The sequence below is a fragment of the Mustela nigripes genome, chromosome 3 (genome assembly GCF_022355385.1).
Source record: "Mustela nigripes isolate SB6536 chromosome 3, MUSNIG.SB6536, whole genome shotgun sequence".
Classification (NCBI taxonomy): domain Eukaryota; kingdom Metazoa; phylum Chordata; class Mammalia; order Carnivora; family Mustelidae; genus Mustela; species Mustela nigripes.
The window spans coordinates 192,995,741-193,018,605 of record NC_081559.1 but is presented as its reverse complement, the minus strand read 5'-3'; the positions used below and the strand labels follow the sequence as shown (position 1 = coordinate 193,018,605).

The 22,865-nt window shown below is 49.0% G+C and overlaps 1 protein-coding gene across 1 annotated transcript in view; it reads left to right on the top strand.

The window, feature by feature from the left end:
* Positions 1 to 22,865, top strand: part of FAM135B (family with sequence similarity 135 member B) — a 270,098-nt gene that overhangs the window by 129,034 nt on the left and 118,199 nt on the right. Inside the window, exon 3 of the mRNA XM_059395210.1 lies at positions 8,042 to 8,121. Coding sequence (XP_059251193.1) covers positions 8,042 to 8,121 — 80 coding nt within the window. The remainder of the gene's footprint in view (positions 1 to 8,041; positions 8,122 to 22,865) is intronic.

The window sequence follows — 22,865 nt, the reverse complement described above, 5'->3', positions numbered from 1 at the left end:
CTGTGTGGGCTCCATATTTCCTTTGGGCTAAAAGGTTGGAGTGGTGGTCACGAGGCATACTGTTTAAAAAGTGGCTCAAAAAAAGTACATTGTGACATTTGTTGAGGTCCATGGCGTAAATTCTCCCACCCTGGCCGGTTTCAAGATACCCACTTGAGGTAAATAACCATGGAGTTATACACTGTTGCCACACCACGGCTTGGTGGGGGAAACACCATGAGGAATGCAGTAACTGTGTATGGACTTTTATAGACATTTGATTTAAAAATGATTTGATTGAACAGATATTTATTAAGTGCCTGCACTGTTCTGTTATTGAGAGAGAGAGAGAGAGAGCAAGAGTGAGCAAGCAAGCTTGCTGTAGGTCTGTGCAGATGAATCCCCTGGGATCTCTAGCTGAGTCCTGATCTGTATATCTGTATGAGGCAACTACCCAAGACTGAGGGGATTTTAGAAAGTCTTATTTCTGGACCTGTAAGTGGGAATGTAATATATCATTCAAAGAGCTCTCATGGAAAGTCAATGTGGCATCTGTTGGTGTGCACATCAAAGAATGCCAGACATGAAGGATTGACATAATGGCAGAGGGGTGCCTTGGTCACAGTTGGAAAGGACGCAGGGGTTGAGTTTCAACCTTTGACCACCAATGTCCCTGAAGTTTTCGGGACATCCCCATAGATTCATAACATACCCAGAGAGTTAAACGAAAGGCATTTTATTGTTATCTGGGCTTTAGAACCAAACCCTGTTGGTGACTGCATCGCAATGATTTCAGTTGAACTTTACAGAGAGGATCCTTTCCCCCTATGAAGCAGCTTTCAACACCAGTAGACAAAAATATCTGCATTGTTTCTACCCAAAAGTCGAACCTGGATTCTTAGAGTTTAATGGCTCTATTGCAAGGAAATACTCAGCTTTCTACCATCAAGAGGAAAGACAGTAAGAGAAATCCAGTTGCCAATTTTGCTTCTTCTGAGTTTCCCCCCATAGAAAATGTGGCCCCAATAAGGTCTGGAATCAGATTCTACCCGTCAGGATTGTGTTTGGGTTCAAATGATCAGACAGATGACTAATCCTGGCTTAAAAATTGTAAGATATCACAAGGAATCTAGAAGTAGACCGTACCATCATGTCACCAAGGACACGAAGGACTCAGACTTCTGTCTTTCTGCTCTGCCACTGTTTTCACATGGCTCTTATCTTCATGGCCAAAACATGGCTGTTTTAATGCCCAAAAGACCCATTTTCTTTCTGTATAAAGTCAGGGGACAAAGTCAGAGAAGGGACAGACAGCCCATGGGTCATGAAACCCAAGACTGCTTTAAGAGTGTTCCTCTTTGCTCCATCAGACAATGAATGGCTTTCTCTCATTAACCAAGAGATGATCACACAATCTCTCCTAGCTGCAAGGGAGTCAGGAGGGGTGAGTATCTTTAGCTACGTGTGTTTCTTTCTCTGGCCCCTCCAGATGAGTGAGGAGTTGGGAATGAGGGATTGAGAAAAGTCATCCCAGTAAACATCAGTGGCATCTGACTGAACTATTATAATCCTTATGTTTTGATCATACTGATGCATCCAGACAAGTTTTGCTGAAATATTAGAGTGGACCTTTCTTGAAAATGTCTCATTAGCTGCTGTTGAGACCAATCAGATCCAACAGAGTGGTTTGTAGTCCTGTTACGGTGGGTGGACACGGTCAGAAGCGATGAGTCAGCTCATGAGTGTACAGTAAAAATATATTGGTCATTTCCTGGGTCTTTTTTTAGTTGATATTTTAGAAACCAAGGTCTCTCTTATTGACATAACTACCCTGTCTTCCCCATTAGGGCAGAGAGATTTACCCTGGGACCAGTGGGTCTTCCATTGTCAAGTTAAGTCACACAGCCAGTCAGTGTAGAGTTCCAGAGTTCACACTCATAACCACGTGCTTTATTGCCTCAGAAGCCTCTAAGAAAGAGGGTTATTTCTTAGCCAGGTGGGCACAGCCATGTCAGAGCAAAGCATTACTCTTGTGTCCGCCATTTTGTATTACCAAGTACTACGTGCCACAGGCATCTCTGAACCTTGTCCCACCCAAGCAATCACCGTTCCCCCAGCTTCACCTCACCTACGAGGGTGGATAGATTGGGATCCCAGCTGGGGCATGGTGTCTGTTCCATACGTCTTAGTTAATAGTAACAATATTTTCTCTTTACTGAAATACTAAAGGTTGAGTGTCGTACTAAGGGCTGTACCTGCACGCCCCATTGGCAGCATGTGACAGTTCTGTGAGGCTAGTACAGATATCATCACCTGTGAGGAAGGAGGCTCAGAGAAGGAAAGTTACTATTTGAAGTTCATCTATTTGGCTGGGGGATCTAGGTGTTCTGACTCCAGAGTCTCAGTTTTGACCCAAACACAGCGATTTGTACTTTAAGGTTGGGTCACCTGTCTCTGGGTCAGAGCAGTTGTTGCATATCATGCCTAATATGAAAGTGATTGTAACAAAATGTCATAGATCTCTGTATTCCCATTATAGAATATCATTTCTAGCTTTGTTAGTTTCATAAAAATTGCATGTGGATTCTTAGTCACTCACAGAATTGTAGATGTTGGGAATGGATTATATAACCCAATGGTTTTTGAAGGAGTCTCTGTTACTGGAATCAATCAGTCTTTCTTTCTTTATCTCTCTTTCTTTCTTTCATTCCTCTGACACTGATTGAATGCCAACTGTGCGCGAGCACCATGTTAATTGCTGGAAATACAGAGATGAATAGGACCTGGTTCTCCTCCTCCAGCAGCTGGTGGCAGTGGATATTTCTATAGTCAAACAAGAACAAATGTTTATTCGATGCTTTTCTCTCCTTACACAGTGCTAAGATCTCTAAAGAGTATAAAAGAAGCACGAGATAGCATTCCTTTTCTAAAGGTGCTTTTGAGAAAACAAAGGGAAATGCATTAGTGATCACAGGGAGAATGGGATTGGACTCCTGGTGATAATAGTGGTGGGAGCTGAGAGGAGCCTAATGAAGTTTAAAACACCTGCATTCGCCTCCCCAGATAAGAGCCTGGTTTACTCAAACCACCCTGCATTTTAATCCCTAGAGTTTCCAATAACTAGCCATGTGACTGCAGGAAAATTACCTAACCTCTCGGAGTCAGTTTGTCTGTTGTTAACATGGGATAGTCACTCCAGCATTAGCTTTGTCACGAGGAAGAAATCTGAAAGCCTGTATGTACTAGTTTACTATAATAAATTGCCAGAAACTAAGTGGTCAAAACAACACAGATTTATAATCTATAACAACTCTGGAGGTCAGAAGTCTGAAATGGAACTCCCTAGGCTAAAACGTGGTTGTTACAAGGACTGTATTCCATTGCGGAGGTTCTAGGGAAGACTTTGTCTCCTTATCTTTTCCGGGGCACGTAGGCCACCTGCATTTTCGGGCTGATGGCATCCGTCATCTTTGAAGGCCGCAGGGGCAGGGAGGGACCTTCTTGTATCATGTTACCCTCTCACTCTCTCTCCTACCCCCTTCTTCCATTTGGAAGAACCCTTGTGGTTACCTTGGATGTACCTAGGAAATGCAGAATAATCCCATTTCAAAGCCAGGGGGTCGGCATCCTTAATTCCACTTACAACCTTAATTCTCTGTTGTGGGTTCTGGAGTAGAGGACACAACTGTCTTTGGAAGGGGCATTATTCTGCCTACCACGTTATGTAAAGGGCATAGTTTATGCCATTCTCACAGATGGAAGCCCGTAAGATTAAACATGAGTAAATATATTTTTATCCCAAAAAGAGTCACTTGCAAATCCAGACGACCATGCTGGCACAGTGCCCGAAGGGTCCCCCCTCCCGGGCTCCACTTCCTCCTTCCGCCCTTACTGCAACTCCCTCCCCCACCCCTTGCTCACCTCCCAAGGACTGGAGCCAGCTGCTCCCTTCTTCATAGCATCTTCGTGAATGACCCCGGCTGGAAGAAGGAGGATTGAAGGTGGTTAAAGGAAATCCATGTGGGAAGTAGTAGGGCCATGCCTGGAGATGTGCTAACACTATTTACTGAATGTGTCGAACGTGGACAAATCCCTTCATCCCCGGGGTGGGAGGGGGTTCATCTTGAAGATGGAAATGATAGTAAGGAGATCAAAGGTTTCCTGCAGGGATCAACCGATACCATGTATGCCAGGTAGGACATGTGGTTTATGGATTCATGACCTGGCAGACATTCATGTCAGATACAAGAGAATTAACTAAAGGGGTTTAAGCATTCTGTTTAATCAGGCCAGAGCCCAATCGGGCCGGCCTAATTGACACATTTCTTTTAACCTGTGCCTCTAACGCGTCTGAAGTTCAAAATGATGACTGGTTCCTTGAAGTGAGATTCGGGAACGTCAAGGGGTTTTAAGGAATAGGAACTCGGGCAGTGTTTTGGAATTGGTTATAAAAGGATTTAATCTATGCAATAAAACGTGATTCCCATCAGGTGTTGCAGCCAAAAATTAAAAAACAAAACAAAACAAAACAAAACAAAAAAAAAAAAACACTTATCTCTGGATTAGAATGTTGACTGCCCTTTGCTACTGGATAAGTGGTTCCATATTTCCAGCGTCTTCTCCGGGCAGCCCCTGAGATGACGCTTTCTCCCACAGAGGATTTACAGAGGCTGCAACAGGATTGCCTCCGTGACATTCTCCGTCCAGGCTCTGGCAGGTGGTGCTGGGTAAGCCTTGAGCGCAACTCCAGCTGCTCCAAGCACCGCCTGGTAGAAAAGTGACAGATCGCCTCGGGGAAGGGGTGACCCATTTTGTGTTCAGAGAAGAAGCAGTTAGAATATTAAAACCGGCGGTGGTGGCGGTGGGATGAGACTGTTGAACTGCATGGGTCTTTTCATTAAGGAAGCACCAGAAGCGACCTCCTGTGTTTGTGTCCATCAGCCTTTGCTGGTGATGGGCGCGTGGGGAGTCCGCGGGTCCATGCGTTCCGTTCTGTCAACAACGGAGCAGTTATGCCTCTTGTCATTGTCATTAATTGGGGAACAGCACATTTCAAAGATGTTTTATTAAAGATCCAAATTTCTGTCTTCCCTTGAAAATCCCAAAAGGTCTAGCAACACACAGTCAGCCTTTCTGCACAGTGGTGATTAGCGACAGCCAAGGAGCAGCGTCTCCTGTGGACGGGCGGGAAGCGTCCATCCTGCCTCAGTCTCCCTCACACAGATTTGTGAGCTGGTTTGTGATTGTGCTTCCCCCATGGATTTCTCGATGGTCGTCAAGTGCCTCCATGTAATGAGCTGTTGCTCCCCGAGGAAAGAGAGTGAGGGGCTGGGAGCCCTTGGTCACGGTGTGTTTTATCAGCTGATCAAGACGTAACTTGATTGAAGTGTGTTTCTGTATTAGGCAGCACTATCTGTCTGTCTATCTCTGCATCATCCATCATCTATATATTTCTCTATCCTGTATCTATCATCTACCATGAATCCATCATCTTTGTCTTTATCGCTCTATTGTCTGTCTATCTATCTATCTATCTATCTATCTATCTATCTTTGATCTACTAGCATTGAACTCATGGCCCGGGGCATGGTCCGAGCGCAGCTCATCTAATGTACTGTCTTTGCCGGTGTCCTCCACTTAGGGACATGGGACAGCACTTCTGCTCTACACGAGGGGCATTTTCAGTAGCAGAGTAACCCACAAAAAGCCCAGAAATGCAAAGAAAAAGAAGTGGCACTAAATAGACTGCAGAGGACATGTGTTTCCAGCATGGGAACTGAAAACAGAGGTAGTGTGGTCCTGCTTGAGCTCAGGTGAAACAGGTGCACGGGGGTGTCAGCACTCGCACATTTGGAGGCACATCTGGAGGCACATCTGAGTGGCTGCAGAGCCCCCGAGTCCCGGGTGTGGGGATGTAGATAAGTGTTACCACATAGGTCAGTCCACACTTACGGAATCTGTAAGTAACGAGGGTCACCTGCCTGTGTCTGGTCCATATTTTCTCTCACCATGTGGCTCGTCTGACACGCCTCTCAATGATACACACAGCAGAACACAGGTGTTTAGGTCTTGGTGAAGTCCAGTTTTTCAGTTTTTTGTGTGGATCACGCTTTCGGTGTGGATTAAGAACTCATTACTTATCCCTAGATCTTAAAACTTTCTTGTACTTTTCTTCCCGAAGGTTTAGTTGTTTTACATTTTGCATGCAAGTTTCTGATCGCCTTTGAATTAATTTTTGTAGAAGGTGAGCTTTTTGTTTGGTTCTGGTTTGACTTGGTTTTTCCCTATGGATAGATAACTAATCGCTTCAGGACCGTTGATTGGGAAGGGTACCTTTCCTCCATTGAATGGCTCTTGAACCTTGGTCAGAAATCATTTGAGCAAACGTGTGCCCTCATCACTGCAGGGTGGGGGTAGAAACTCAGGCCCCCACATAGTCTGTACTTAGAAAAGGTGGGGTTCTCATCACTGTCTGTTAGTAGTGAGAATCCGGCTCCCTCCTCAAAGATCTTACCTTTGCCAGGTGAGGAAGCTGCCTCGTTCAAGGTTGGCAGTGGTGGACATCAAAGCTCTTTTGTGGATTTTGCTTGTATGGATGGAGATGAGGCCACAGTTTTTCTGCGTACTATGGCTGAAGTACAACCACTATTGTCTAAAAGTTTTCTGTCTTGCGAGGTTGCCTCTTTTCTGGCACTTTGTCTAGAAAAAAATGGGCATTTTTGTTAGAGTTTTTTTGTTTATTTGTTTTCATCTGCAGCCATTAGAATTTCTGGGTGGTTAGTTTCTCTCTGGGATTTACAAGGCAGAAATGCAGAGAACTCACCCTCTGGACCTTGGGTTCTTAGACTGTTGGCTTTCTTTTCATCTGTAAAAATCTTTTGTTTATTTTATATACACCGTCTAGAAGTTTCAGTTGTATGTAGTGGGGAGGGGGTGGGGAAAAGTGTGTCTACTCCATCTTTCCTGGAAGCAGATGTCATAGCTCTTTCTTTCCTTCCTTTCTTTCTTTCTTTCTCTTTCCTTCTTTCTTTCATAGTCCTAATTTTACAGATACAGAAACATGCTCAGAGAAGTTGTATGGTGTATACAAAAGCACACAGCTCCCAAATGATGTCACCCGAACTCCAGCTGTGAATCTAGCACTGGTGCCTTGCTCTGTATCTCCTCGGCTTCTCTCACACATGCACACACACACACACACACACACACACACACACAAACACAAGCCTGTCAACAGAGCCTTCTATGAGTATATTCACCGTACAGTGTCTCCCAAGCCATAAGCTCGATGAACCAGCAGAGTTCCATGAGTTCATGGTTCATTTTGCTTCTATTTCACATTGTTTTAATTCACATCCCCTCTCACAGTGGGCTTGACATTGGTGGGAGGGGAGAACAGTATGGCGCCAGGACTGTTCCTGAGTGCTTGCGAGCACAAGAGCCATTACCTGCCCAGGCAGGGACCTGGGGCAAGTGCTTCTGCATCTGTGGCAGAAGGGGAGCAGCTAGGAGGGTTACTGATAGTCTGGGAACCTGCACGATGTCCTGAAATGATGGAGTTTGGAAATGGGAGTAGCGTCTTACAAATAAGGGCCCAGAAATGTGCTGGAAAAGTGGTTGGTAAGACCCCCAGGAATGACAGCCCAGCTGCTGTGTTTCTAAAGGAAGAGTTTGTGTTACAACCTGACAGCAACTCAGTTTATGTATGGATTTCGCAGTGTGCATTAAAGCTTTATTTTCCCATAGAAGGACTTTCCTGACTAAACAGAAGCCATGCCCCTTAATGCACCTGTGCTCTATGGCCATCCCATCTCTCCCTCTCCGCGATACCACCAACCTGGCATATGTCTCCAATGATCTCACTTCAACGCAACTTCCTGTCTCTATCCTGGCTCCGTCTTACCCCTCTCCCACGGTCCCTCCTTGACGCCAAGCGACCGTGCACACTGCTAGACACTTCCCTGGTTCCCTTTGGCCTTTAAGATGAAGTCTAGGCACTTTTAGAAGAAGCCAACAGTAAGGAGTCTGGTCTTCATCTGCCTGTTCTCTGTTCTTTCCTTAGGTATTACCAGATCCGAGTGACCTTGAAGGTGTCCTCAAGGATCCCCCACAGACTGAGCGCCTCCATCGTCGGGCAGACAGGTGAGCAGGAAGATGGCAGCGGGGCCCTTGTTTTCCACGGGTGGACCATCAGCTGTGACTCCATGCCCGTGCAGAGCAGAGTGCAGCGTTCAGAGCGACATTCAGTAAATCGTGTTGGATGTTGGATGAGTTTGGAAAGGGAGGCCCACTCGTGGTGTAGCCATGTGTGTATGTTGTTGCAAGGGGAACCTGGCTGAAGGAAAACACACTCTCCCAGGGAAAAACCTGGCTGTGAAGGGTTGGCTGGAGTCCAGTCGGGGAGGAAGACGATGGCAACTGACATCCTGTTGTCAATCCCGATAAGCAGCTAGTCACAGGGACTGAGTAAGTTAGCAGGTGTGGTAGTGCTTCCCAGGCTCAAGGAGGAGTCAGAATCAACACTCCCAGCTTGGGGAGAAGGATGGCCAAGGACAGCCCAGGTTCTGACTTGGAGGAGGCTGCGTTATTAGTGGGATCCAGGACTCCCAGCAGCAGGTGCTTCGTGTAACGGAGTGTTGAGTCCAAAATAAAGAGCTTGTTACGTAAGAGGTAAGGATAGGCACCAAGAGGAAATACTTACATTAGTGTATTTAGGTAAATGTGTAGATCAGTCACATCCTCACAAGGAGAAGTGACGGAAGGGGCTCCTGGGGGGCTCAGTGAGTTAGGTGTCTGCCTTTGGCTCCGGTCGTGATCTCGGGGTCCTGAGATTGGGCCCTGTGGTGGGCTTCCTGACCAGTGGGCAGTCGGCTTCTCTCTCTCTCTCTCCCTCTCACCCTTCCTGTAGCTTGCTTGTTCTCTCTCTTTCTCCCTCTCTCTCAAATCAATAAAATCTTTAAAAACAAAACCAAAAAACCTGTATGGATGGAAGAGAAAGTAAGGAGATAAAAAGAACTATGGAAAATCTGCTTAACTTTAAAGATACAAATAGCTGTAGTGAAGATTGGTATAGACAAAAAAAAAAAAAAAAAACAAAAAAAAACAAAAAACAAAACTGGTAGAGTCGAAAGCTCTGGTCGTAGCTACCCTTCAAAGAATTTCCTTTGGAATTTCCCTGGCAATTGGGTCACTTTGTTATGGGCAGTGATACTATGGTGAATGGAATTACAGGCACTGAAATCCCCCCAGGCTGGGGATGGAGCCGCCAGAGTCTGCTTAGTTCACCCTGCAGGGGTGTGGACGGTGTGGGAACGAGCAGCCTACCCAGACCACACAGGACGACATCAAGGACTGATGGTGGTCCGTGGGCAGCAGGTTGATCAGAGCCTGTGGTCTAGATATAGAAGACGCTGGAGACCACCTGCTCCTCCTCGGACTCTAGGCAGAGTTCAGTGTCGAGTCCTAGGCTAGTCACCCCATTCCCAGGGTGTGCTTGTCTTCCGCGCTGCTCCTCTCTCCAGGGAAGGAATCAGGTGACTGAGAACGGTGGGCACCTGGTCCCCCGTGTCCTGTGTGCCCTCAGGAAGCCTGCGGTTCCCTGCTCACCCCTGCCTGGGTAGCGCCCCATCCTCATCCACTTCTTGCCAGAAGGAGATTGGTTTGATTGGCAGAGGGGGTAGGAATCCTGCCATTGCCACATGTTCCTGTGTGATCCAAGGCACTGGCAACTGGAAATTGAATTTCCTTACTTGAAAAGTGAGGATACAGAGCCCGTCCTCTGCAGTGTTCTTGTCTTGGAGATTATAATGGAGAAGGACATTTTACATCCACAGAGATTACACATGTCAGTTTCCAGGAGAGTAACCGGCCCAGTGTCGGTGTCCATCAGTCTGACCTGTGAGTGGCCACACAGTCAGGGCTGCAGGGCTGGGTTCGTCCTCAGGGATGAAGCTAGGACCTGGAATCCGGGCAGGATCCATGCCCCAGCCCACCTGCTCACAGCCATCCCCAGGTTCCTGACAAGGGCTCCGTTCCTTCCCTATGACTCTAGAGCCCGAGATCCATTCCCTCATCTGTGGAGCCTTCTCTTAGAGCTGGCGGTCCCCACCCACCACCATGAGGACCAGAGAGCGGCCTGACATCCAGCTGCTGGTAGAGCCCAGGAGGGGCTTGGGGAGAGGAGCACTTTGCCACACAGAAACAAAGACAAATGAATTGCCGTTTAGGGGGAGGAAAAACAAAACAAAACCAAACAAAAACAAAAGAAACCTTTTTTTTTCTTCTTTGGTCTGGTTTGACACGGGGTACTTGGGGCACACTTGCTATGCCCGCGGAATATAGAGGAACGTACTGTTCAAAGTGGAAGGCTAACGTGGAGGCCAGCAACCACCACCATAAGGGTTACCCCATGAGTGAGCAAGGGAGTGGTGGTGATTTCTTCCTCGAGGAGAATTTCCGGTTGCATTATTTTCAGATAGATGTCCCCACACTGCCATGCACGCCGACACTTAGTGGTTTAAAACCGCGATTTATTCTCGATGTTTTGAGCCGGCTGGGCTCAGCCCAGGTCGTTCACGTGCTGCTTTCTGCGAGATTTCTGCAGACAGGATGGATTGTCGGAGATCATGACATCAGACGTGTCTGATCCTCGGTTGGGGTGGCCGGACTCTCGAGGGAGCTGCTGGGTTTCCTTCTCCAGTTGGGTGGGCCAACCTCTAACACCGTGGCTCAGTTCACGGAAAGAGAGGGGCGGTGGGGCTGGGGGAGAAGGGAGACCCTCGGACTCTTGACAGGCTGGCTGGGACCTGGCACAGGGTCCCTTCCCCACATCCCCACACGGCAACGGTCAAGGCCGGGTGCAAGACCGTCCACCTTCAAGGGGAGGGACATGTACTCCACTCCGGGTGAGGTGCCGTCTGCAGGTGTGGTGATGGAGGCAGTGCGTAAGGTCATGTCTGCACACAGTTGACCAGACAGGATTTCCTTCACCCGCTCATAGTTCTAAGGAAGCAGAAAGAAAGGAAAATAGATGTTTAGACCATGAAGTATGATATACTGAGAAACAACCCAAAGGAGTCAAAGCGTGTGGGACTTAATGTTGTCTTTGACACTCTTGTGTCGTGCAGGGACACAATGGAGTGGTCTTGAAGGCACAAATGGTTTCATTTGGCTGTTTTGTCCTGTTTATCTCTAAAGCAGAAAAGAAAAAGCTTACCTTGTCTAGAGATGCAGAATTCAGTAGTGGTGAGAACCGGGCTCTGGGCTTTCCTGGCCCCAGCCCTGCTTCCAACACTTGCCCATCAACACTAGAAAGGTTTTTTCAGTTTGATGGATTGATGGATTGATTTGGGGCTCCTCACCCATATAGTGGGGCTTGTAAGAGGTACCTACCTCCAGGTTTGTGCTAAGGATCAAATGAATTATGCAAGGAAATGCCTGGAACAGTGCCTGGTACTGAGTAAGCTCACGGTACCTGTTGGCTGGGGTCCGTGTCTCCATTGTGCACACAGTGGTGGTTCACTTAGCAGCACTCTGCCCCATGCAGGTCCCTGGGTAACAGCGCTGGGGATGGGAGGCTGCCACCTTGCTGCTTTGGAGGAGCTCACAGTCCTCCGAGGGAGGTGGAGAAGTGTCCCACAAGTCCAGCAGAGGTAGACATTGAGATGGGGGGTCCCAAGTATGATCTGGAATTGGGAGCAGAGGTTGGCTCAGCCTACAGAAGGTAGGGAAGGGTGATATGGGCAGATGTAGCAAAAAGACTGGGGCCTGCGTGGCGCAGGGGTGAGCACAGGGTGGGAGAGATGAAGGGGCAGCCAAAGGGGGAGAGAAACGGTGGGGCCAGGGGCCAGGGTGTCAAGTCGCGCCGACCAAGCATGCAGGCTTCCTTGCCGTGGGTTGGCTCAATGAAATGAGAACATTCCAGAATCACAAACCCTACTTTGTTCAAATGTGAGATGTTGTCTCATAAATGAAGTGGCAGAATTAGACATTTTTGCTGTCTTCTTCAACGTAGCTGTCCCCTGGTAGCCACAGTTTTAGTGAAGCAGACGATTTATTAGATACTCATTCTTGATGCGAAACAAATGTTCGTCGAATTTTCCGGGCTTGACGTTTATGGTTGGATTCCGTAAATAAGAGAAAACTAATAATGCCCCATGTGAAATGCAGCATTCCCTGCCCACCATTGTGTTTTCTTTTTTCAGGATGTTTTGAAAAGATAACTTGGGGAAGGTTTCTTCTTGTCTAGTGAGCTGCGTATCTCATAGAATAGACTGTGATGGCTCTGAACTCAGAAGGGATCGTCCCCCAGGCATTCTGGAAAGATCCCAGCATTCCAGAACAGACACACATGCAGTCAGCTGACTTCACAGCCACAGTGACCGGTGTCCCGTCTGCTCCTGGAACTGGGGGCAGGGCAGAAAGGGGGCTTCCGTTCTATGGATATGGCGGCAGTGGGGGGTGTTTGGCCTGGCATCCAGTGAGAATCCGAAGTCCACAGCACCTTGATCACCACCAGAAATAGCAAAATGTAAATTACAGGCGGTCCCGTAAGCCCGCCGAGGCCAGGACATCTCTGGGCTGTCCCCAAACCATTCAGGTGCCTCCAACAAAGCAACGTACCTGGGACCCAAGAGACACAGGGATGAATTTTGGTCACTTAATATGCGAGGCTTCAGGTGTGACAGGAAAAGAAACCAGAAGTGAGAAATTTTAAAACGTGATTCTCTTGCCTCGGAGCCTTGCTTACCTTTCATGGGTCTACCAGATGGTCGTCTCTTGTCTCCTGAGGTCAAGGCTGTGCCTATGGATAAGTATTATACTTGCTTAATTATGACGATTTCCTTCCACTACGATGGTGCTATGTCATAGCTTTTGCTGTCTCTTCCTCCCTGAAGGTGTTAGAAAATGTTCCCCTGGCGTGGGGAGGGATGACCACTGAAGTCATGGAGGACAACTTCAGGCTGTTGAGCAGGGCACAACGAAGCCCGAGAGAAGATAGCATGGAAATTGTGGAAATGTATAAAAATTACCATGATTAGTTTTTGTGCTGTTTTGAGAGGTGATTTCCATTAAGTAGAAGCATTTAAGAGTTTCATCATGGAGGGGGCGGGGAGGGCATTTATTCCTTAAATGAATGAATCTAATTTCTTTTCAGCATCCATTAAAGTGCACCTATCAAATATGCCTGTTTTCATGGGGAATACGAAGCAGGTCCAACAGTCACACCCCCAGGCTCTGAGTAGTCCCTGGGTCTGGAGGAGAGGGCTGCTCAGGGCCACCAGAAGGATGTTTCTGGTGAAGCCAGGATTATGCTCCCACCCGCTCAGCCTCTGAGAGCAGCGGTCACCTCAGAACCGCTAAGGCCCAGGTCCCTCTGTTTTGACCCTGGGCAGGACAGGAGTCTGCTCTGCCAGCTGGCCCTGTGACCCCGCTGTCCCTGGGCCAAGCCTGGTGTCGCTTCCCCTTTGTCCTTGAGATGTCATCTTTAAGCCTGCTTGCCCTACAAGGCCGTCCTCTGGAAGCCCTCCCCAGGCAGCTCTGTCTCTGCCTCTGCTCTCACTGTTCCTTCCACTCTGAATGCCTGTCCCTGCTTCCCTCCGCTCGGGTCCAGGAGATCGGCAGAAAGAGCCGATGCAGCTCCCGGGAAGGTGTTGTCCCACCGCATCGAAATGACCAGCTCCCCATCTGAGCGCCCTTCTCACAACTGCGTACACACGCGTACCTTCCCCGTTGCCATGCTTCTCCCGCACCCTTGCGGTGTGCTCTCCCTCCGTGGCACCTGTCACTTGGCTTTGCAGGGCCACCACTGGCTGCTGCAAGCACTTTGTTTAAGATTGGAACTTGCCCGAGCCTTTGAATCCCACTGTCCGTCGCAGTTGTCCCCACTGCTGTCCGCACTCGGGATTCTTATACAGGGACAGGGAAGCCTGTGCCAGGAGGGGACAAGCTGAGATGTAACTCATGTCCCAGAGTCCCCCGCAGGAGTAGGCTGGCCCCCTTCTTGGGGGACCTTTGTTGAAATGCACCCGTGTCTGCTTCCTCCCGATCTCCGCCTTTCCCTGCCCTGTGTTCCCCGTGCCTCTCTTAGTGGAGCACATCCATGAGTCACCAGTCCACGGGCCTTGGTCTCTGGGTCTGCTGCTTTTTCAGCTGTTTCCAGAAACCACTAGAAGTTGTATACCATTAGTTGTACTATAGGAAGTCGAGCGTGAAGTTAGCTGAACCTGAGTTCACCTGAGTTCTTTGTGACCCTGGGCCAGGAGCCTCTGTGTGTAGCCCCCTCTATAAACAGAGTATTGGAGATAGAAACAACCCCGTATGGCTATCTTGGGGCTCCGGCTGGGCATGGATACACTGGGCGCCCCCACGCACGCCCGTTCGTGGCCTCCCTGCTTCGATGCCCGTCACATTTGGCAGGAATAATCTAACCCACCAGAGCCCATGCGCATTCAGTGGGAACACTCAGTGTCAGACCTCAGCTTCTGAAAGTTGGCCGTGTGAGAGGCAGTGGACGCAGAGCTTGCTGGTAGACCCCGGTCTCTCCGAGCTGAGACGCGGCAGTGCGGGACCTGAGTGACAATGACTGAAGACAGTGATGAGGGCCCTGGAGGAGAGAGGCCTGGCTGCTCAGGGCTTGGGGAGCCTCTCTGGAGGGTGGGGGTGCTCAGTGCTCTCTTCCCAGGTCTGACTCCATCAGACACACTTGGACTCCAGAGGTCTTGACTTCTGGCCTGGGGTCGTCAAGGCAAATCTTCTTGCATTCAGAGAGCAAGGAGAGCTCAGGGCCTCAGGGCCTCAGCCCACCCCACCTGACATCGGCCCGCCGGCCCTGCTGTTTCCCCCACACGGAGTAAGACCCCTCCTCCAGGCAGCGGCGCCACCGGCCTGCACCTGGGTGGGGCCAGCTTGCACCTGGCGAGCCTGGTGTAGGGACGTGCCCCCACAGACACAGGCGAGGGTACGGGAAGGACCCCTGATGCGTCTGGCAGGGATGGCGGGACACGAGCTTCAGAGAGGCCTTCCTTGTGGGTCGGGGAGAGAACAACGTGGGTCTCTAGGGCACCACACACACACATGCTCCGCACCAGCTGGCCGGGTCCCACTCACACCGGGTGACCTCGAACCTGCTGCTGCCTTCCCCGGGCCTCATCTTCCTCCTCTGTAAAATGGGAGCCATCCTCCTCACCCCTTCTTCGTGGAGTCGTGAGAATTGAAAATGTGGATGTTATGAAAGGGAGGTCGACCTCCCAAGCCCTCAGTACACTCTGGCTATTTTAGTTTTTTCGAAGAAGCCAGAAATCAGCAGACACGGGTGAAATTTGTATGGACTGAAACAGTAGCCCTGATGGGTTTTTGCCTATCCTGTATCCTGAGACACGCTCCTTGCGTGTCTCCTGCGTGCCCCACACAGGTGCTGGAGTCTCTGAATTCCCAGAGCTCCCCCTCTGCCGCACAAACTCTCTTCCCTGGTGAACGCCTGTCACTGGAGGTTCCGAGCTGGGGTTTCCAGCATGGTTTGAGTCCCTGGCAATGGAGAGGATATTGTAAGAGGTGGACTCCTAGTCTTTCCAGTCTTACGGAAATGACGCTGCTTTTTATCGTGAGTATTTTTGCGTGTGTGTGTGGCTAGTTAGGGACGTACCCAGATCGTCCGTGTGGAAGATGACGCTTACAACCCTGGCACCACGTGGTCTAACTCTGTTCTGGCTTCCTGGTGCCTGTCCCAGCGCCTGGAACTTGGCCGCTGTCCCTGTATATTTACTGAACTGCTGACTGAGAGACCGGGCAGTGGAGCTTGGACCCAAGAAAGAGAGAAAAGAAGCTGAATTCCATGTAGTTAAAAACACAGTTTGCTCTCAAAGACTTCGCGATAACAGGGAGGAAGTATCTCAAAGGGAAAGTTGCTGGTTTTGGTTCTCAATGAATAGTCATTAAGCTGTTCTTAAAAAAAAAAAGTAAAAAGAAATAATTATTTGGAGAATAGTCAAGTGGCCAAGAGGCCAGACAACCTCCCTGGGATTTGGCCAAATGGTCTCTGAGGGTCTGAGAATGAACCAAGGTGTGTGGAGTTGGGAGTGTCCGTGTGGGAGACGTCTGGGAGGAGAGGGACCCCCCCGCCCCCCACCAGGCCTCCGCGCGTGGGGACCGCATCCTATGGGATCCCTGAAGGATCCAGTTTCTAGATGCCCCCTCCCTTGCCTCCCAAGTCAGCTCTAAGAGGGAGACGGGATAGGAAGCCGAGAAAGTCCTGAAGAGGAAACCGATGTGGGGACGCCCGAGATGAACTTGGTGCTCCCTGAGAACCGTGAAACTGTCACGGTAGCTAGTACGTTAGTCCTGAGTGGCAGAGGCTTGGATGGTTTCATCTTCTCTGCTCCGTGACGTACAGCTACGGGAAGAGATTCGGAAGTCTCACCGCCATAACATAAAAGACCGTTTCCCAGACGGTGGACCTGCCTGGCAGAGGATCCTCGTTCTGGAGCTGCCCAGGGTGCATTTTCACCTGGTGCCGATGGAAGACGTGGAATCGTGCAAAGAAGTATTTGTTTCTGAGCCAGCCGAGGGGGTTGAGCCCACGAAATAGTAACTGCCAGAAGCAGCAGGGAGCCGTCTGTGTGGGGTCCTGACTCTCTGGGACAAGTGCCCTGTCTGGGCCCAGGGCAGCGTGTACTTGCCACCATAAGCAGCGGTCAAGTCTGTCCTGTTCAGTATTTCACAGTGAAAATGAGGGAATGTGTGCCCCCATGACACGTGTGTGTGTGTGTGTGTGTGTGTGTGTGTGTGTGTGTGTTTTAATCCAAGGGATCAGGGATGAGTATATCTGAACCCCTGGGATGAGGGTGGGGGAGCATTCTCGAGGCCAAATTCCTGCTGAGGGAGATGCTGAAACCCCCACACTGGGTCCCAGGGCTACTCCAGAGTCTCCATCCGTCTGGCCCCAGACCCTCACTTCTGGTGACCCCACTCCACTTCTTAGGAAACACTGAAATGTACCCATTTCCCATTGAATACACATTTTTTTTCTGTAACATTTTTTTGTTTTATTTTTTTTATTTAGAGAAAGAGAGAGAGCACACACCTGTGTGTGCACAGGCAGGGTTGGGGAGACAAGCTGAGAGGGGGAGAGAGAGAGAGAATCCCAAGCAGACTCTACACTCGGTGCGGAACCTGACACGGGGCTCGATCCCATGACCCTGAGACCATGACCTGGGCCGAAATCAAGGGTTGGACATTTAACTTCCTGAGCCACCCAGGCGCCCCTAAAATTTGTTTTTAAAATTAATTAGCTCCAGATAACTATTTGTGAGTAGTTGTGATGTTTCTGTCTACTCAGGAAAGGTCGCAAAGCAAGGCGGTCTACCTACGAGGTCTTTGCAAATGCAGCGTAACATTTATAAAGACAAGATAGGACCGATGTGTCATTTTGAGGAAATATAATGAAGTATTTATTCATTTGACCTTGCAGCGTTTTGCTTATGACTCAGATCCCATTCTTTTGCTTTAATCTCCACCTTTAAGGCCCTTGAGCAGGTTGTAGGTTCCAGGCATCCTGACAATCGCGGCCAAGTCATAAAGCCTCCCGTGTTGATGGGCCGGTGCCCTACATACGGGGCGCAGTCCAGAATTACTGGACAAGTTGAATCAGTAGCCATTTCAATAATAAAAAACTGGAATTTTCTGTTTCCACGTTTATTTTGAGAACTAAGTTTCACCCACGTCAATAGGACCAACTAGGCCTTGGGCCAGAGACAGAATAGTCAGGTTCTAAGGGGCTTTGAAGGCAGAGAAAGCTGGTCTCACATCTCGGCTCAGGCTCTTACAGGCTTTGTGCCTTCGGGCAAGTCACTTGATCTTCCTGAATTTCAGGTCTTTCATCTGTAGGATGGGGATCATAATTTGTACCTCACAGCACGCTTAAAGGCTGACATCGGCACTTCGCAGGGTGTAGTGTTAACACCGATATTGCTTAGTAATTGTATGGGGTTATGAGTGATGCGTACAGGACATATCAGGGCTGAAGCCAGATAAAAGATGATTTTTCACTCACTTTAAACTCCAGATGCAGGCAGACCACACTGGTACGGTGTCATCATGCGGCCATCAGACCCCAGCTCCGGTTGTCTTTCTGCTTCTGCATCCTGACAAGAGCTCTCCGAGACCCTCTTAGGGTCCAGGCTGACTCCTGGAGCTGTGGCCGTGGCATGCAAGCCACGGGCTGGGGGAGAGGAGCAGCAGAGTGAGGGTGGGCATCCTTTCCTTCTCCTGGGGGGAGCGGGGAGGGAGTGACGTTCCTACTTCTCATTTCCTAGAATTTATTTAGCCACACCTGAGAAGCAGACACTGAGAAGAGTAGCCCTTGAAGTGGGTGCAATCCTAGGTGTGTCTCCAGGAAAGAAGAGACTGACTGAGCCTCGGCCACTGTCAGCCTTCGTCCTGAGACTGCTGGGAATAATCAAGATGAGTTTAGCAGACCTGGGAGATAACGCTCCTGAATAGTAGTTTCTATGGAAAACTTTCTTCATTTTCAATTTTCTTTCAAGACTGTATTTAATGCAAGAAAAAAAAAATGTGTTTTAGGATAATAAACCTTTGCTAATTTTTTTTTTTTTTTTTTTTTTTTAAAGAAAGGAGAGAAGGGGTAGGGTCACCTCCATTACCTGTATCTGGCTAGACTTTAAAGACACTCATTTGTTTTCCCAAATAAGGAAAGACACATTACAGTGCACCACAGTGTGTTCATTTGGGGTCTTAGGGATTGCAATCCGGGAGATAGAGACAGCCGAAATCGGGCGTGCTCTGAGGTGCGGGCAGGAGGCACGGTTTTGAAGGTGAAAGGCAACAAGCTTCCGTAAAGTGTTTGAAAGACTCATGGGTGGTGCTGGCTACATCTAAACTGAGCATCTGATACTAGACTGGCTGTTCAGTTAACAGTGTTGCATTATCTCTGTTTCAGTTCAAAGTGGGAGAGGGTTTCTAGGCTGGTTACCCTCATGGCTCAGCCCAGAGCACCAGGATGTGTTGGAGCTAAGCTGTGGTTGTCCAAAGTCAAAAGCCCATTTTCCATCTTGTGTGGACGTGCATGGCTTCCGTCCACATGCCACTGTAAACAGAGTCCCTGAGCTATACTTATTCCATTGTGAATCACCCCGTTGTGACTCTTACGTTCTACCAGTCTCTCCAGCCTGTGGAGAGCAACAGTGGCTTTGTTTTATTGAAGACAATGATGCTGGTTCCCATTATTTAAGTTAAATTTTGAAGCAGAACAAATTATTGCAAGCAAGTATAAAGTGATGCCGGTAGAGGTAGTCTGGGGATATAGTAAAAATCATCCACGTTTTATAGAAATAACTGAAGTTAGGTAATTGGCCACACTAAATCCATTGGTAGCCATAAAGCTCTCAGTTCAATGTCTGACCAGTCACGCTGTACTGGGAGCCATTTTTATTTCTTGAAAGAGCACGATTCAAAGGTACTCTTCGTTTTATAGAGAGCCTCTGATTCTTTGCCCTGTTTATGTGTGCCCAGTAAAAAAATTAGGAAAATGTTACCAGGGACAATGGTTCAGAGCAAAATTCTCCCACAGAGGCCAGCAGCTGGAACAAGAAACATTTTAAACCAGAACAGGGTTGTCCTGGAGAGTGGGCTTACTAGATCAGGAATTCCCACGGATTAGTTTTCAGTGTGTCTGTCCAGTATGTCCCTCCTTTCCAAAGACAGCCAGAGATAAGCGGATGGGATTATGTTAAAAATGTTCTCATGTGGGAAAATTCACAGAAAATGCTCTTCTTATGTTTTTCACATCTATATTGTATTTGGCTGTTGCAGAAACCGCATTTCCCATGCTGTCTTCTTAGCTAACCGGGGCTATCTCAAAGGAGAAGCCAGGAGGAATGCACTGCCTCTCAAGTCTTTTACACGGAATGTGCTTGAAGGCAGAGTGCAAGAGTTGTGTTTGTCGATGTTGCCTTTTTTTTTCCCCTTCCCTTTTTGGCAATAGTACTTCTACTTCAGTCAGGCAGTAGGTTGTAAAGACTTGACTTAGCTTGATCCAGCACGTACATATTCTCGTGAAATATGTATGAAATCTCCACGCACCGAACCATCAGCCACTGCCTCCGTCTCCGTGCGATGCCGTGGTCTCTCTCCAGCACTCCCGCGGGTCACTTCACCGCTGCCCTAGGCCAACCTTTATAACCTGCTCACGGGAGCCAGAGGACTACTTTTTACTCGTGGGTCATCCAGATGGTGTTGCTTCCCAGCTCAGAATCCGCAGATGATGACGATGAGCGTGGTGGGGACCGTGGGCATCGGCAGGGGCAGCGAAGGCTTACGGATGCCTGATGGGCACCGGGGGCTGTTCCTACTCTTTGCAAATATTTACTTCTTCACAACGACTCTAGAGGGGAGGTACTGACATCATCCCCATTTCCCAGTTGAAGATACTGACAGAACCCCCGGGAAGAGGTGGGGTCAGGATCCCATGAGTCTGGCTCTTACCTACAACACGGCATGGCTTCTTGTGTACCTTGGCAAGCAATGCAAACTCACTGACAGGTGCCGGTTGGCGTTGTGCGATCTGGTCTGGGACTTGCCCCTCCCCCTCCCCTTCTGTCCCTCTGTCCCCGACCCTCTTACTTCTCCTTGGATGTGCCATGCCCATTCCCAGCCCAGAGCTCCTGGACTTGGGGGGTCCCTCCACCTAGGGCCAGATTCACTATCCCAGGGGTCAGCTCAATGGCATCTCTTCAGAGAGACCTCTTGCCTCAAGTTCCTAAATAGACTTCCTGTTGTCACTCAGCTCCCTACTCTGCTTGAGTTTTCTTCGGACAACCTCAGCTGATGGTATGATATCCTCATTTATCGTCTGTGTCTCCTCTAAGATGTAATAATAACACCCCCTTGGGTAAGTCATTACCAAGGGCCTTCTACGTGCCAGGAAAGAGCATATTTTAAATATTTTATATATGGGAATGTGCTTAACTCATTACACGTCTTATAGGTGATCGATCCCTTTTTGCAGAAGAGGAAATTTAGGCGGGTAGAAGCTCACGGACTTTCTCACGGTCCCCCAGACACTAAGTCGTGGAGCCAGGATCCGAACCCAGTGAGTGCGGCAGGTCTGTGAGGGCCTCCTCCACCCACACTGCTGAGAACAGACCTGCAACAAGCAGCAGCTGAAGGAAAACATCAGCTCCGTTGAAAACGACCCTGCCACCCTGCATGTCCAGCAAGAGGGACGTGCCCTTCACCTCAGATCCCTCCCTAGCCCTCACCTTCACACTGGAGCAGACTTCAAGTCCCATCAGATGGGACTTTCTCCTCCTCGGCTCTCTGGGGCTCCCGCCACGCCCCCTGACAAAGTACGGCTCAGGCTCCCATTCTTCTCCCCTGGGCTCTGCTGCCTCACCCGCCCTGCTCCTTAAAGGCCCCGCTGGCCACCAGTCATGCACAAAGTTGTGAGAAACCAGGCCTGCGAGGGCTGCCCGGCCCGTGGGCCATGGACGGGCTTAAAGAGCATTGCATACGCCATCCTGGTTGAAATTTAAATATTTTAACCTTTTATGAAAGAGGCAGCGAATGAAATGTTTGTATTATTATCTCAGTCAATTCCTGTCTATCTGGGTTTGAATCCTGGTTCAACCTCTTTAAAACAGTGAAGCAAGTGCCTGCTGCCTCAGGTTCTCCATACGGAAATGAGAGCAAAGCAGAGCCTCCCTCACAGGGTCACGTCGAAGATTCAGTTGGGTCACGAGAGTCCACAAGGAGGAGTGCTCAGAATGTCAGCTGCTGTCCTCCTCCGCGTCACTGTCGTCAACCCGTGCTGGACTTGCCTTTCTCTCTGGCCATCTTAGAGCCATGTGTCATTGTGGGAGAGACACAGCAGGTGCACAGGTCTAATCACGTGACCTGGTGTTGGCAAGCGCCCCTCTCTGTGGCTCCCGCGGGTTGGGGGCACGGATGCCAGGTCTGGATGCCGCAGCTGCTCTGCACAGATTGGTTCCACGATGTGATAACAGACGGCAGCTCAGGTCATGATACTGCACTGTGTGCAACGTCAGCACTGACTCTAAGCTCCCCTTCCTTCATATTTGACTTTAATATTCATGAAGAAGAGTGTGAGCATTGGTTAGATATAATTAGAGATGGAATGTTCCAACAAAAATCGATGACAAAACGTTGTTTTCCAATCACTTTCAGGGCTCTTGCAATATCGAGGCAGATAGAAATCTTGGGAATTAAAATGAAAAGCAGAACCAAAACCAGTGGCGGGGGTGGGGATAGGAGCAATCAGGCATTTATCACACCGACTCCTATAAACAGTAATTACTATAAATGTTAAATATACCGTATCTTAGGCAATCAGGGGAAAAGCAAAGCTTACCTGTGCCCCCTTAGCTGTTGATTTCAAGCTTACGTGTCAAACAGAACAGCTCTTTGGTTTCATTTCCTTGCGCAGATGTAATACAGTTGCTATATATGAACTAAATGACGTTAATAAAACCATGCTTCTGCATTTTACGATTCAACTTCCATATAAGATTGAGCTGGGAGGGAGGAGAAGGGATTCCATCGCCTAAAAATAATTCAGCATGGCAGCGTGCACAAATGCCCGGGTGCGGGGAAGTCAGCGCCAGCTCCCGGGAAGATCTGAGCTGCGGTTAAGTCAGGCGGATCCACCAGCAAACAGCCAGAGGTTAAAGCCAGTGGAGCAGAGCTACACGTGGAGGTTTCTGGAGCTGGTTGAACGTTCGGGGGTGGGCACGTGAAAAGAGGCTCATGAAGAGCTCAAGGAGGAACTGAGAGAAAAGGACCAGAGAGGGACTGTATCTCAAAGAGGCGGTTTCCCTCTCAGGGCCAAGGTTAGAGAGAGGTTTCCGATAGGG